The 13721-nt window shown below is 42.9% G+C and overlaps 1 protein-coding gene across 3 annotated transcripts in view; it reads left to right on the top strand.

Annotated features, from left to right (window-relative positions):
• Positions 1–13721, top strand: part of SLC35F3 (solute carrier family 35 member F3) — a 159310-nt gene that overhangs the window by 108769 nt on the left and 36820 nt on the right. For all 3 annotated transcript variants that reach the window (XM_084514101.1, XM_084514102.1, XM_084514103.1), the window contains one exon: positions 12748–13072. In XM_084514101.1, the coding sequence (XP_084370227.1) occupies positions 12748–13072 (325 nt within the window). The remainder of the gene's footprint in view (positions 1–12747; positions 13073–13721) is intronic.

Consider the following 13721-nt stretch of genomic DNA (forward strand, 5'->3'; position numbering starts at 1 on the left):
ACACGCATCACTCAGGCAGGCAGTAACCATACCATGTGTTTTGTGTGCCTGGTGCCATTGTGCACACTTCATATTTTGAGAAATGTAGGCTCGGTGCCTGTTTTGTGCCTGTCTATCTTTCTGTCATTGTTTTTATCACCAATTTCTATCCATACTGCATTTCTCTTGGACCAGCCAATTGCCTGATTTCACCCTCTTTGTACGTGAAAGTTCAGAGCACTTGGAGGACTGTCTTCCCTTCCGTGGGAAGGTAAATATCCATCCCTGCTCTGCATCTTGGGATCTTCCAGAGGCAGGTGACATCAGCTTTCACAAGAAGCTCCAGGACAATCACCTTGCCAGAGGAAACCCATCCTTGGCTTAATTAGTCCATACTTAGAGCTTGTTATTCTCAGGCTTCTGGCACCAACAAAGTAGTATCACAGCCTCCCCATATGGCACCTTTTCCTCTGCACTGTCATGAAAAGTGGCTGGTGGTATTCAAAGTTGCTTGTGACATGAATAATACCCCTTTGTTTTCAATTATTGCACATATATGTCTCAGTGTAGTAGCTGTGGAACTGGATTCCTCCACCTGCTCTTTTGGAGTAACTTTGCATCATGGGAGTTGCAGGGAATTTTTACAATTACAAATGGGAAGTGAATTTGGCCTTTAATGTATTTTGTGCCTGCAGGGAATTCATCACAAGTGTATCAACACTGTAATTACTTCAGTAATAAATCTTTTTGGCTTCTTTAGCAAGCATAGGCTGAAGATCCCAACCACAGCAAAAACTTCCATGAGCGGCAGTATGCCTCCCTCAGCTATGTGATTCTTATTATCCTCATTTTGCAGATGGGGCAGACAAGAAACTGCAGAATGAAGCAGCTTATCTAAAAGCAAGCAGCACATCTTTTCACAGAACAGGGGAGAAAAGACCTACAACAGATAGAAACAGACCCCCTAAGCCCCGAATTTGTGTTCTGGCCACTGGAGGGCACCCCCAAGGCTGGATGTGGTCAGGGTGCGAGAGGACTTCTTTTAACTGGTCGCTGATTTCCTGCATGTTCCTAATTAAACTTCCTTTTTTGGTGAAATAAGCTCAAATGCTGCATAAATACATCTCTGCATGAATACTGTGCCGCTGTTAGCAATGTTCTGCTGCTGTCATCTGAAGGTTTTGCTAATCAGACCGTGCCTGTTCATACTTTGGCTGAGTACTAGGACAGACCCCATGAAAGTTGCACCCAGGAGTAGGCATTTGTAGAGCAAGAATTGTGCCCACTGGTCTTTTTTATGTGAGATATGTACATTGCAAAACTATACAGTGCTCATGCAGTTCTAGAAAACAGAAGAAATGGGAGAGCAGGAAAGGCTGGTGAGTCAGGTGTTCAGCCAAGGCTGCTGGTTCGCCCGTGCTTCCCCACTGAAGTGGCCTTTGTGAGGAATGCATGCTGGCTTCTGTGTGGAGTAATTAATTTGCAAAATGTTTGCTTTCATTCAGCCTGTCTTCTTGCACAGAAGACAAAAAATAGCTGATTATTTGATGTGGACATTCACAATCACGGCAGAAACCATAAAACCCATGCTTCGTTTGTTCCAGGGCTGTGGTAGCAGCTTTCACTCACTCCTGGCTGGAGCTGGGACAAAATGAATGCTGTAGGGGTGAAGTTAATGGTAACAAAAGGCAGGGGCTTTGCATACAGGTGTGAGAATGAATGAGGTGTGTAATTTGCCATTTGTCTGTTTCTCCATCATACCTGCCGCCATGCACTGTTATCCCAGGGTAAAGTCAATGTAGCTTACTCCTCTGCTGGAAAGGGGGCACCCTATTTCACATTTACTGAGTGGTAAATGCACACAGGCAATAATTACACTCTGGCTTTAACCCATGGCAACTTCTGCTCAATTTTCCTATTTCATGCAGCATTTTTACCTAATACAACAGCCTATTTGAGCAGATACCCAAGATCGTGCTCCAAAGGAGTGAGGAGTTTCTTGTTTCATAACACCTGGCACCCTTCCCAAATGGTGCAGTGCTTTCCTAGTCTTTAAACAGTCTCAAAATGAGCCGCTCTTAGCTGTGCTAGGCTTACTCACTGGGGATTCCTGCCAGCTCATCTTTGATCGTGTCCCACTCATTGTTTTCTATACCATCTCGCCTGTGCATACTCATAATCTATAGGTTTAGAGGTGACTCATTGCTTCTGCACTGTATATCCCCTCCCCAAATGATACAAAAATAAAACGAATGTATGAGACCATTTTGATGTTACTGAACTAATGCTAGAGCAGGAGCTTTAATGCATCACGGAGCAGAAAGATAAGTTATTAAAGATTTATCCAAGCTTCCTTACTTTAGTGGCTGAAACGAGCCAATATGTAGACAATACAGACAAACAATATTTTCATTTACAGTGACAGAACTTAAGAATAACATCAACCATTGGATAATCTTCTGAGACTTTCTGTAGATCACAGACCATTACATTTCACCCACATATCCCTAAATGAAGCAAGGTGCATTTTCTTGTCATCTTGAATCAATTTAGGCATTTGCTTTCAAAAAAATAAGCAGATTACTAATCCATCTATTTAATCATAGATTTCTCTCATGAGAAGGTGGAACAAAGGCTAGTAAAAAGAAATATTAAGTCACCAGAATGCATCGTGCGTTGTCTCCTAATTTCATTTGATAATATTTGTAGAAGAAAATTTCATGTCTCTCTTCAAATGGCCTACAATTGCAGATGGAAGAGTATGTAGCATAGAAGCAGCTCAGTATAAGAGCTAGGGAAATGACCAGAAGTTCCACATGAAAGTCTACTGTCGCGTAATGTGTATTCCCTAGCCATTGCCTAGTTACAGGGCACATGAGTAGTATTTTTTACATTGTACCTGTTTTAGCCCCTTATGCTCAGTTACTCTTTGTTAATTATAAACTGTGAGATGTCACTGCAGACCTGGACAACATCCTGCAGAAGCAGGAATTTGGTTGGTAAGAGAGTAGATGAACTTTGTAATCATCACTGAGTTTTGCTGGCAGTCACTGCAGCATCAGATCAAAGGCAACAGGAAACAAGGTGTTCTTTGCATTGCAGAGATGACCTGCTTTCAGGCAGAGATGCCCACCAAATGTGTTGGCACCGTGTACTGGAGAAGCCAGGCACCACCTCCAACATTGTCTGCCTGATTCCAGGAACTTAAATCCACTCTAATTTGTCATAATGCAGAGGAACCTTGCCTTGAAATTTTGAGAGTCTCACACAAGGCATAAATTTCTCCATGGGATCTAGTACCCTTTGGTTATACAAAAATTATACACTGACTTTTCTTGATGTAACAGGAATGGGTTTTGCTCAGCATCGCTATTTCTGGCCATAGAACAAACTCCTCGAAGGAAAGACCCGTGAGTCCCATAAGCCTTGTAATTCGGTCATGGAGAATATAGAAGTGAGGAAATATGCTCTGGATATAGCTTTTCCACAATCACCTCACATTCCCTAGTGCAGTTTTCAGCAAAGATTGTATTTATGGCTGAAAAAAGTACAAGTATGTCTTCTATAGGTGATTGAAACAATAAGAGGTTCCAAAAACCTTTCTTATTGAAAAGAGGAAAAGGTAATTATCAGAGAGAAAATGGAAACTGGAATCCTTACGTGTAATATTTTCTTGCTCAGAGTTGTACCAATTTTCTTGGTGCCAACAAGTGTCTAGCCAAGCCTAGATTTGTTACCAAAGGAGACCCAGCTTTGGGGGAACTTGCCAGTGAGAAGTGAGGAGGCATCCTCTTGTCTATTCTGGTACATCCTTGAGCAGCAACTCATGTGAGGACTTTCTGGTTATATGTCTGCTGCTCCAACCATTGTGAGCAGACTCAAATCCATTTCAAGTCCACTCTGTTGTCTGGTCATTAGCTGACAGAGAACAAATGCTCTGAGTATCATGTTCTGAATTTAAGACCTAAAAAAGCATCGTGTTTTAGGTTCAATAGCAGGTTATCCCTTTATCTCCTAAGAGAACAATCAGCTGGACTTAGAATTCAGTGTGCAAGAGACCAATGGGCTCTGACAAAATCTGTTATCTAAAACTGTGTATACCTGAATACCAAGCAGCTCAGCATTTCAGAAAGCTCTATAAGGGAAAAACAACATTGTCTCATTTCTGAAAAAAATGCAGCCAGTGTAGCTGGTTTACCACTCAACATAATACCTGTTTATATGTCCTGATACGGATGTGGTATTCATATTAGTATAAGTAGCTGAGTACAAGCCTTTGGCAATTAAACCATTGCTCAGGAAAGATGTGGCACTGAAACTGCTGGCTAATACAGTAGTTTTCTGTGGAGAATAGGCTTGTTTTTTTTTCACCAGAACAGACAACCATTGCTTAAACCTTTGTTCCAGATGAAATTTGCAAAGCCTCCAACTCACATTTGCCCAGAATCCAGTTTTGGCCATGGCTTATTTTTATTCTAATGCAAGTTGTATTTCCATAGAGATGCTGGTCTCCTCAAAATAAATGGCAAAACTCCCAGCTGCAATTTTTATTCAGGAAGGAAATTCAGAATAATGAAAAAAAAATCTAATTTTTCATACTATCAAGAATACGTATCTCATAATCAGGATTATTCTTTACATCCATTTACAGATGTTACTTTCCAGTACCACAGTGTACTGTAATAAGCACACAGTATTATCAGTTTTCACTCTGGACTTCAATCATGCATTCTGCTTAATAATAAAAAGGACAGTATTTAGGGAAACTCCTCACCCCACAACATTCAAAGTGGAATATCATGTTTTAATGAGGCTCATTTCAATGCAGCAATTTTAATAGAATTTCTAAGCAGTTGCCTCTGAAGATAAATTAAATGGATTACAGTCCAAATTGCTGCAGTACAGAGTTGAGAATTTATCAGCTCTCTCTGTGTCACTAACAGGAATTAGAATATAGATTTTGCAGAAGATCTTGCTGGATTTGACAGGAATAAAGGAATATATATATGCTAGGGAGGAGCACTATAGTTTTGAGTAGTACTTAAGGATAAGGATTTAGGAGTACCTGTTAGAGTAAACTTATGCCTGCCTGGCAACATAAGCTATACAGATAATTCAATAGCATCCGTGATATGGGACACAGATTTCCGTAGATAAAGGCACAGGAGACTCATCTTGACTGCCTACAAGCCAACAGACCTATTTCCTACCCTGCTGAAATTAAGGTGAGATAATCAGATATATTTGAATGTCCTTCATAGACTATCTTAACATTTATTTTTTATGATTAATTAATTTATATAATAAATTCCAGTAGAAAAAAAAAAAAAAAAGGTCTGAACTCAATCTGCATTTGTCTTGCTTTGAATCTGTACTTATACAGAGTTCCCATTTACAGGTACCTACATCCCTTGTAGAATTTATGCTGTAGCCTCAAACAAATTCAGACCTTCTGACCTAATAGGTTAATACCCTGGGTTTGTTTTTTAAAATAATCTCTACTGTGAATTTCTAAAATTATCTCCTGTATTTATTTATTCTTAATGTAGTCATGCTATTCCGTGATCAAATTAAGTAACATAATTTTTATCTGTTACTGTAAGGCAAAGTATTTAGAGAGTACTTTTACAGTTTCCTAAATATTGTCTAAAAATCCACACGTGCGATGCCATTTTGACCAAGTATTCTCATTTAAGAACTGATTTTATGAAGATTTATGGGGCTTTGTCATGTTTCCATCATGATGTGTTAATTGGTATTCATTGAAAAATGTAAAACCAGTCTGTTAGACCTTCAGGACCTACCACAACAGGGAAGTTTGGGTATTGAGCATACAAACACTAAGCATTACAGTCCCATCCACCAGCCACCCATGGACACTGCCAGCTTCCTCTTAGGAAGCTAGGAGCAATTTCCTCAAGAAGCACATGAACAGTCACCTGTGGGACCTGACCAAAGGTCCTTCTGGTCCTATCTCCAGCTTGGTGGAATTGATTGGGAAGGTGTTTTTCTGGCCTGAGATGCATCTCTTCCATTGTGGGCGTGCTGTCAGTTGAAATTTCCCTCGATGCAGAAAACAACTTTTTGCTGTTTTCTGTGTTGTTCCTAATAATTGCTGGCAGTTAATAATTTTCCTTTTTTTTTGGCTGCTCCTGAACAGTAGGCTGTCTTTCTGTGGGATGGCCTGGGAAGAGCTCAGGATCCCTCATGTTAGATGGTCAGAGCCCATCACTGTGTATGCAGCATGTGGTTTGCATACTCCCACCTGCACCTCTACATCTGTATGCATCTCCAGTCTGCTGTTGTATGACCATACTGCTTTGCCTGTCATCCTGCAGCCCTGGATGATCACTTCATTTCATTAGGAAACTGGCAGATCACCACTTGCCCCCGTGATATTTATAATTACATTGGAGAGTGCAGGTCCCACAGCAGGCCTCTGCAGGGCTCCAGTCACTCCTCTCCATTGCGTCCTTTACTCCTTCCTGGTTTCTTATCTTGCACTGGGCCTTTTAGTCATTCCTTCACCTTCCCTGGCTGCTTATTTTCTGTACAACCTTTTGGAGTGGGATTTTGTCAGAAGCCTCTTAAACACCTGGAAAGAGGAACTGCATCTCCTTCATCATTGTGGCCGTCCACCCCTGTCAAAGGACACTGGTGAGGCTGCAGGATGAGCGGCCTCGCCTGTCCTGTGGGCAGTGCTGAGAGCAGGCCTGAGCACGGCTTTATGCCACACTAGGATGCCCGTCCCTCACTATTGCTTGCTCACTCTAGCACTTACTGCCCTGTTTCACAGCTAAGTTGTCAGCTAAGTGGCTGAGCTCTGCCTTTTGAAAAGCAGAGGGGGAGTGTGAGCTTGTCTTCCATGGCTGAGCACATAGGGCACCTCCTTGGGGTGGCAGCTCCCCAGGTAGAGGGAGCAGGGTGCCCATCTGCCCAGGGCCAGGGCAGCCACACAGCAGCAAAGCCAGACTGCTCAGAGTGGAATAAGCTCCCATTTGCTGGGAAGGCATTAACTGAGGAGGTCATTTGCCCAGAGGAGAAAAAAAAAGTGATGCTTTTGGCATGTTCCAATGATTACTTCAAATATAGACTAGAAATATTCCCTGGAGGTGACTTTTTAAGAGAGATGTAAACAACTGTGCTTTGAATCCTGGCAGGGTCTAGGTGTAAGAGAGGCACCAACCTGCTTAGGAGTCCACTTAGGCAAGCCCAGGAGCAGGTTCTTTGGCATTTGAGGAGCTCTAAGGGGTATGGGAGGAGGATACAGCTGGTACAAGCAGCTTGGCAAAACTAAAGCTCATTTGGAGACGGAAGCAATGTCCCATTGTGCAGAAATTAGTCTCTCATTGCATTTCCATGCAGCAGAAACATAGGCCTTTGGGAAGGTTGTTATATGGAGATTACAGGCTTCCAAAATGAAATATTAGCAGCTCCTTAAAACCAGCTATCAGGACAGTCTGTGAGAGGAGAGGTCATCATTAACAATGACATGGGAAATCTGCACCAGTGACTGGATGCTGTGACAGGTGACCCCCTCAGACCTCTTTAACCTGACCAACTGTGAAGAAAATGCCTGGGCAACAGATCTGAATAAATGCCAGTATTTCAGATTTAGACAGCTACAGAGGCAATTAGAGACGTAAATCATTTTGTGGACTTGGCACTTACTCTTCTCTTCACAGGATTATGCCTCAGCAGTTTTTAACAGCTTAGCTCAAAAATCCTGGACAGCTAAATAATGCATAGCTAGTGTGGTAGATGGAAATGGGATAAAAACACTTGGAGGAGTTTGGGACTCTGCTACTGAGGCAAATAGTTGTGTGAATATACCTCGTGTAGTGCCCAGCTCTGAGCCCCCTGCATGGCACGGGTTTCTAGAGCTCCTAACCACTCTGAGGATCAGGTGCTGGCTTACAGGAGACATCTCCCACATCTATTAGAAGCAAATAATATTTTTGCAAGCTTTACAAACTTTCTGTGCAACACCCAAACATCTACAAAACATTTAAGAGGCTAGAAAAATACAGATGCCTTGAGGATGGCTCATTTGTAATTATTAGAGAGACCGCTGAGGATTCTTCTTTCTGTCAATGATTTTTCAGAAGCGTGCCTTAAAGAGATGTTGAAGAATATGCTTACATTATGCTCACATGCAAGCATGTTCATAGTCTGGGGAAGCTGAGGGAGTTGTACATTATCATTAGGCACATGTTTCAGTCCCTAACAGACAGGACCTTAGTCTGCGAGGGTCACTTTCTCTCTCTGAAGGGCTGGCAAGGGCACCCTGCGCTTTTGTAGTACTTCTTTCTGTCATTTGCTGTCGAGCTGGGAACAGCGAGAGCAGCTTGCTGCTGACAGCTATACATGCTTGTGTCGTGGGCCCAGCTCAGAGCCTGCCAGCGCTGCCTGCCATGGCTTTACCCTTGGTTCCTGACAGCGGTGGCGGAGAGGAGGGACACATCTCACCCTGCTTCGGGCACCTACACCAGAGACACCCACTTGCGGGCTTCTCTCCCCAGACTGTTTAGGGCTGGTGGAGAGAAACAAGCACTTGGAGAGGGTGATTCATCTGGCTTGTTTTAATCGTCTACTTTAGGATGAGATAAATCGTGCTATGGAAATGTCTTTTTTCTGTCTACTAACTATGCAGAAAGTGTAAATGACTGTCTCAGATATACAAGTCTGCACAGCAGATGTCTCAAACTGATAAGCTGAATGCCACCCTTGGTTTCTATCAGTATCACATTCTGAAGATACACCGTGAGGTTCTGCCTCATGGTGAGTCGTAAACTGGTGAGCTGTGCACAGGAGTCTTAAGCCATAAGCGAGGCTTGAAACCCTTGAAATGGTCTGGACAGGCTGCTTAAGGGGATGCCAGTGTGGGGTGGGTTTTCTGTAACCCACTGCATCTCTAGTCAGTGAGATAGGGCACTTCTTTGAAAGCATATACCTGATGTGGGATAAGTTGTGCCTTCTGGTGCCCATTTCTCTCCCTGGACTCAATTAGGAACTGGGGATGACTAGCTCCGGTGTGGGTGTTCCTACTGCAGGTTTCTGAACCCCTTTTTAGCCAAGAGGGGTCCTAATGGGGGAACAGAGAATGTCTGTTCTGGGATTGAGGATCCCAGAGGGCACTGGCATTGGAGGTGTTTTCCTTCAGGTGTTTCTGAATGCCAAGGGAGACAGGTTGGGCTGAAAGGGAGGGAGGAATGGTTTCAGCTGGGATTTATGAAACAGGAAAAGGAATGATCAAACAGGAGAAAGGAAAGCCAAATTTAGTAAAAGCAAGATAGGCATTTTTCAACTATCTCAGCATCTTGATTTACTCTTTTGGGGCATATAGTAGCATACAGAGCAGTCTGCTTCAAGGGGCAAAGGAAAAAAAAAAAAAAAAACAAACCAGGAAGTCTGGAGGAAAATACCCAGAAATAAAATTCTTTAAAGTCCTGCCTCATCTGTTCTGAAAAGCCATTTTGCCATCTTTAAATTGCTATGGAGTCTGATGCCAGCTGGCCCTTGTGCAGCTTTAGAAAGAGGATGAGAAGCTTCTCACCCACGTGTGGGTTTGCCATCACCCCACCTTGCACCTGTGACTTGTGCAAGGAAAACTGTCCCCATGGGGACACAGGGAGTGGACAAGGAGAACTACAGCTCTGGGGGTTGTGTATGGAGCCGGAAGGCAGGTCCCCAACACAGAAAATGAACAGAGGGGATGATGTGTGTATATATTATCTATAGCCTCCACCTTTTCCAAAGACAGTCTGGCTTTTTGTGACAGAAGCACAGAAAATCTGGGAGCACAGGAAATAATGAGCACGTGATGCAGTTTCACAGCCAGATAGTTAAAAGAAGTCTCTGCTTGTAACTCTTAATAAGCCAACAGTGATTTTTACCCCAAAATTTGTGGTCCATCACCATGAAATGTGTCATGCTTGGGATAAGTTTTTACTCCATGCAGCATGTAAATGCATCCAAAAAATGAGCATCCCTAGAAATTTAAGCCTTGAGCAGCAATATCACTGTAGAAGTGGTAGACTCGGTATTGTCTTGTGCTGAAAGTGATTGTCTTGGTGCATTGAACACAAAGTTAAATGTACATGGATGCGTCATTTTGCCTATGGAGTAGAAAGAACATCAGTAAAGTTTAGCTTTATTTCATAGGGACCAATTGCCATAGAATAGACCTAAAAAATAGCGGTGTTGCATACAAGCTGTCCAGATGAACTGCTAGCTTATGAGTACGTGCATGGTGTAACAGGGAGCAGGACAGGCATCTTCAGCCTGGAAGATCCTCACCACGCTGTCTGTAGCAGGGTGTCCATCAAACACTGCATTACTTCATACTGAGTGCCTGGTGGGTCAGGGCATGTGGTTGTGATTTTCCCCTTTTCAGTGGGTGCCAGAACCACTGGACTCCAGAGACCAGACACATTATCCTGCTGTCTCAGTGACCAGTTCTTATTTTAGGAAAAATAACACAAGTTCAGTGTTGTCATTCAGAGCACCTACCTGTCTTAGGATATCATATATCCCAGTGGCTTCAGGCATGTTCCCTGCTGTTAAATATCTTCAGCAGAAAGGGGTTAAAGCTGGTTTCATGCTCCTTGGCCCATGGGAAGCATGCCACGGGGAGTTCCTGAAGGTGTGGGAAGTGTTTGGTCTTCCAGTGGCAGCGCCCATTAGAAAGGCTTGGGGGGAAATTAAAATTACAGCCATAATTGCAGGACGTGTTTGGTAGACAGTAAAGAAGGTGCTGGTAGCTGCACATTATTTGGTGAAGTTAAAGAAAACCAATGTATCATTGTACAGCAAACTGAACTCCAACCAGTCTATGCCAGGCAATAGGGGAAGAAGGAACATTACTTACAAGCAGTGGTGTAAAGAAAATGTATTAAAATGATTAGCATGAGCTAGAGCCTCAGCCTTATTTCAATTCTAGCTTCTTCCGGTGTTTAGAAGGTAGCTTTTGAGTTTCCCATTGTATGTTTAACACAATGCTACATTAACTTTGGATAATTCATTGGCCTGCTGATGCATCTCCCATTATGTAGGAAGCTGCCCACACAGTCTTCTACTGAAAACTGAAATAAATGAAGAGTTCAGCAACGTCGCCATCTCTTTAAAGCCACTCAGCAACACCAACAGAAATCGAGATGTTTATTCCTTTGCTGCTGAATGCTCTTCATAGATCTCAAGATATCAGACGGTTACAAAATACAGCTTTGCTAGGCAAACTAATGGTACTTTTAGCTCAAATCAAACATTTATTTTATGTAGAAGAATAAATACTTCTCTCCTTTGGAATAAACCTTTCATTTAATAATGTATTAGCTTATGTAAATATAAATTTAGGTTAATCTGAAATAAGATGTCTTAAGAGATTGTCCATTCCAGCCACTGATTCCCACCAATATAAGGAAGGACTTCCATATGTGGATCCCTTAGTCTGCTTTGAGCATGGATAAGTATTTGGCAGTATAGTCCCTCATTATCCTGGCTGTATTTACATTTCTCTTTCCACCTTTCAATGCATGCAGTGGCCTTCAGATGCTTTTGAAGTTGTAGGCTTCTGGCTTCCAGCATAAATCACTATTACTTCACGCTTACAGTGAATGAGCCAACTAAACAAATCAGCCTTTAAGAGAAATCCCTGCTGACTGTTGCATGCAGGTGACTTGATGGCTTCAGGAGATGTTGAATGGAGTTAGTTTACAGCAGGTGAAAGCCCTAAAGACAGTGGCCTGCTGCTGAGGTCTGCCAGCACCTTTTGATCTCAGTAGGAATCGAACCACCTAGCGCTGCATTGCTCATTTGTTTACAGCCTGGACACAGCATCTGCTGATAGTGGTAAGTTGTCAGGACTCTAACAATTCATGTTTAAGGATATAAGTAAAAATCAGAAATAGAAATAGTTGCTGTCTTTCAAAATCATCTCCTGGTTTGTACACTGTCCGTAACTGGGTCATTGGGTGCTGAGGTGTGCGGCTGAGGAGCTGCCTCTTCTCTGGGGTGCTGGATGCTGAGTCCAGCTATAAGGCATGTGTGAAACCCGCCTTTCCAGCAGCATCCTGGGCTTGGTTAAACCAGGGAGAAGTCAACGTGCTGTGTCACATCTGGTGCAGGACTCAAGCTGAAAAAAGTGAGGGCTGTTTAGTCTGAGATGCTGTTCAGGGCAGCCTGTGGGTTGGTCTAGTTGTTGGCAGCTGCCTCAGGAGAACTAGGGGCCACAGAAATGCTGGGTGATCCAAGTTCAGCATTAGTCATGCTACGAATGTTGCAGTGAGGATGCTCACTGCAGGGTTACTACGTTGTCCCCTCCCTCCTCTTAAAGAAACGTCATATTGCATAAGCTGCCCAATTCCACGTTTTCCAAGACAATAACGATTCCAGCTATTGCTGCAATCCCCTTTGCTGCTCTATCAAATTCAGTGCTGTGTTTTTCATTTATCTACATGTTCTTAAAGCATCAGTTTTAAGCAGCGTGTTAAATCTTTCTACATACATAAGAACATGTAATTTTAATTTCCATTTACTCAGTGGCTTTTAAATCTAGAGGTGATAATTATTATTTACATTCTAACCATGCCTTAGTTGAACCAGAGGCCTTGCAGTGATCTAAAAATGAATGACATTTTGTGGCAAGATCTGTGTTTATTTGTTTATTTTGGCTGGTAAAGCCCCACCTGACTTCAGAAGGCCCCAGGATGGGAAAACTAAAATTCTGCCCGGATTTCCTCAGTAAGCCTTGTGTTTTCTTCTCCCCAGGGGATGAGCGCTCCCGGGAGTCTCCAGCCCCAGCAGAAGCACAGATGCAAGCCGGGGCAGAAGGCGGTGGAAGGGTGAGCCGCTGTTGCTGGAAATGCTCCGTGACACAACTCAAGAAAATTTTCTGGGGTGTGGCCGTGGTCTTGGGTGTCTGCTCCTCCTGGTCGGGTTCAACCCAGCTAGCCAAACTAACCTTTAAGAAATTCGATGCACCCTTCACTCTAACATGGTTTGCAACAAACTGGAACTTTTTATTCTTTCCTTTGTATTATCTTGGACATGTTTTTAAGTCAGCTGAAAAGCAGTCTCCAAAGCAGAGATACAGGTATGGGAGCTTTTATTTTTTTCTCCTGTGGCTCTTGCATGTTGCTCTGCCTCTAAGCCAACATTTTGTGCATTACATCAAACCCGCAGTTGCTTTCCTCTTCAGGTTTGTTAAAAGGTGCTCTGAATTCATTCTGTTGTATGCTAGCTGTTGCTATTACTCTTAATACAGTTTGATTCCAAAAGGACTAAGTCTGGGTTTATTAGAAATACATACAAGTCAGTTAATGAAAGTCCACCGTTTCTGTAATTACTTCTCAAGAGTTTTCTGTACAGACTCCTGTGGCCATCATTTTCTTTATTAGTATCTTCTTCCTCTACCTTACAGCTGACTTTTATGGCAATGTCTGAGTAAGCAGAGAAAGCTCTTCTTTCCACAATCAGGACTTGTGCAGTGCCTCGAATAGCCAAGTAAAAGGTATTACAGTATTTTCCTGGCATTATGCCCCTGACACCTAAGGCCAGACTCTGATCCCAGTTAAACTCGAGCTGTTTTGTTTATTTCCGGGAGGAAGTGCAGTCATAACCGAGGACAGTGTTTTGTCTTCAGCACACCTTTTCTTCACAGCAAGCCAAACCCACTGAGCCTAAAGCACTCATGGAAAGCCCTGAGTGCCCATCCTCCCTGAGAGGTGAGGATGCTCTAGCTG

The sequence above is a fragment of the Aythya ferina genome (assembly GCF_964211825.1).
Source record: "Aythya ferina genome assembly, chromosome: 3".
Classification (NCBI taxonomy): Eukaryota; Metazoa; Chordata; class Aves; order Anseriformes; family Anatidae; genus Aythya; species Aythya ferina.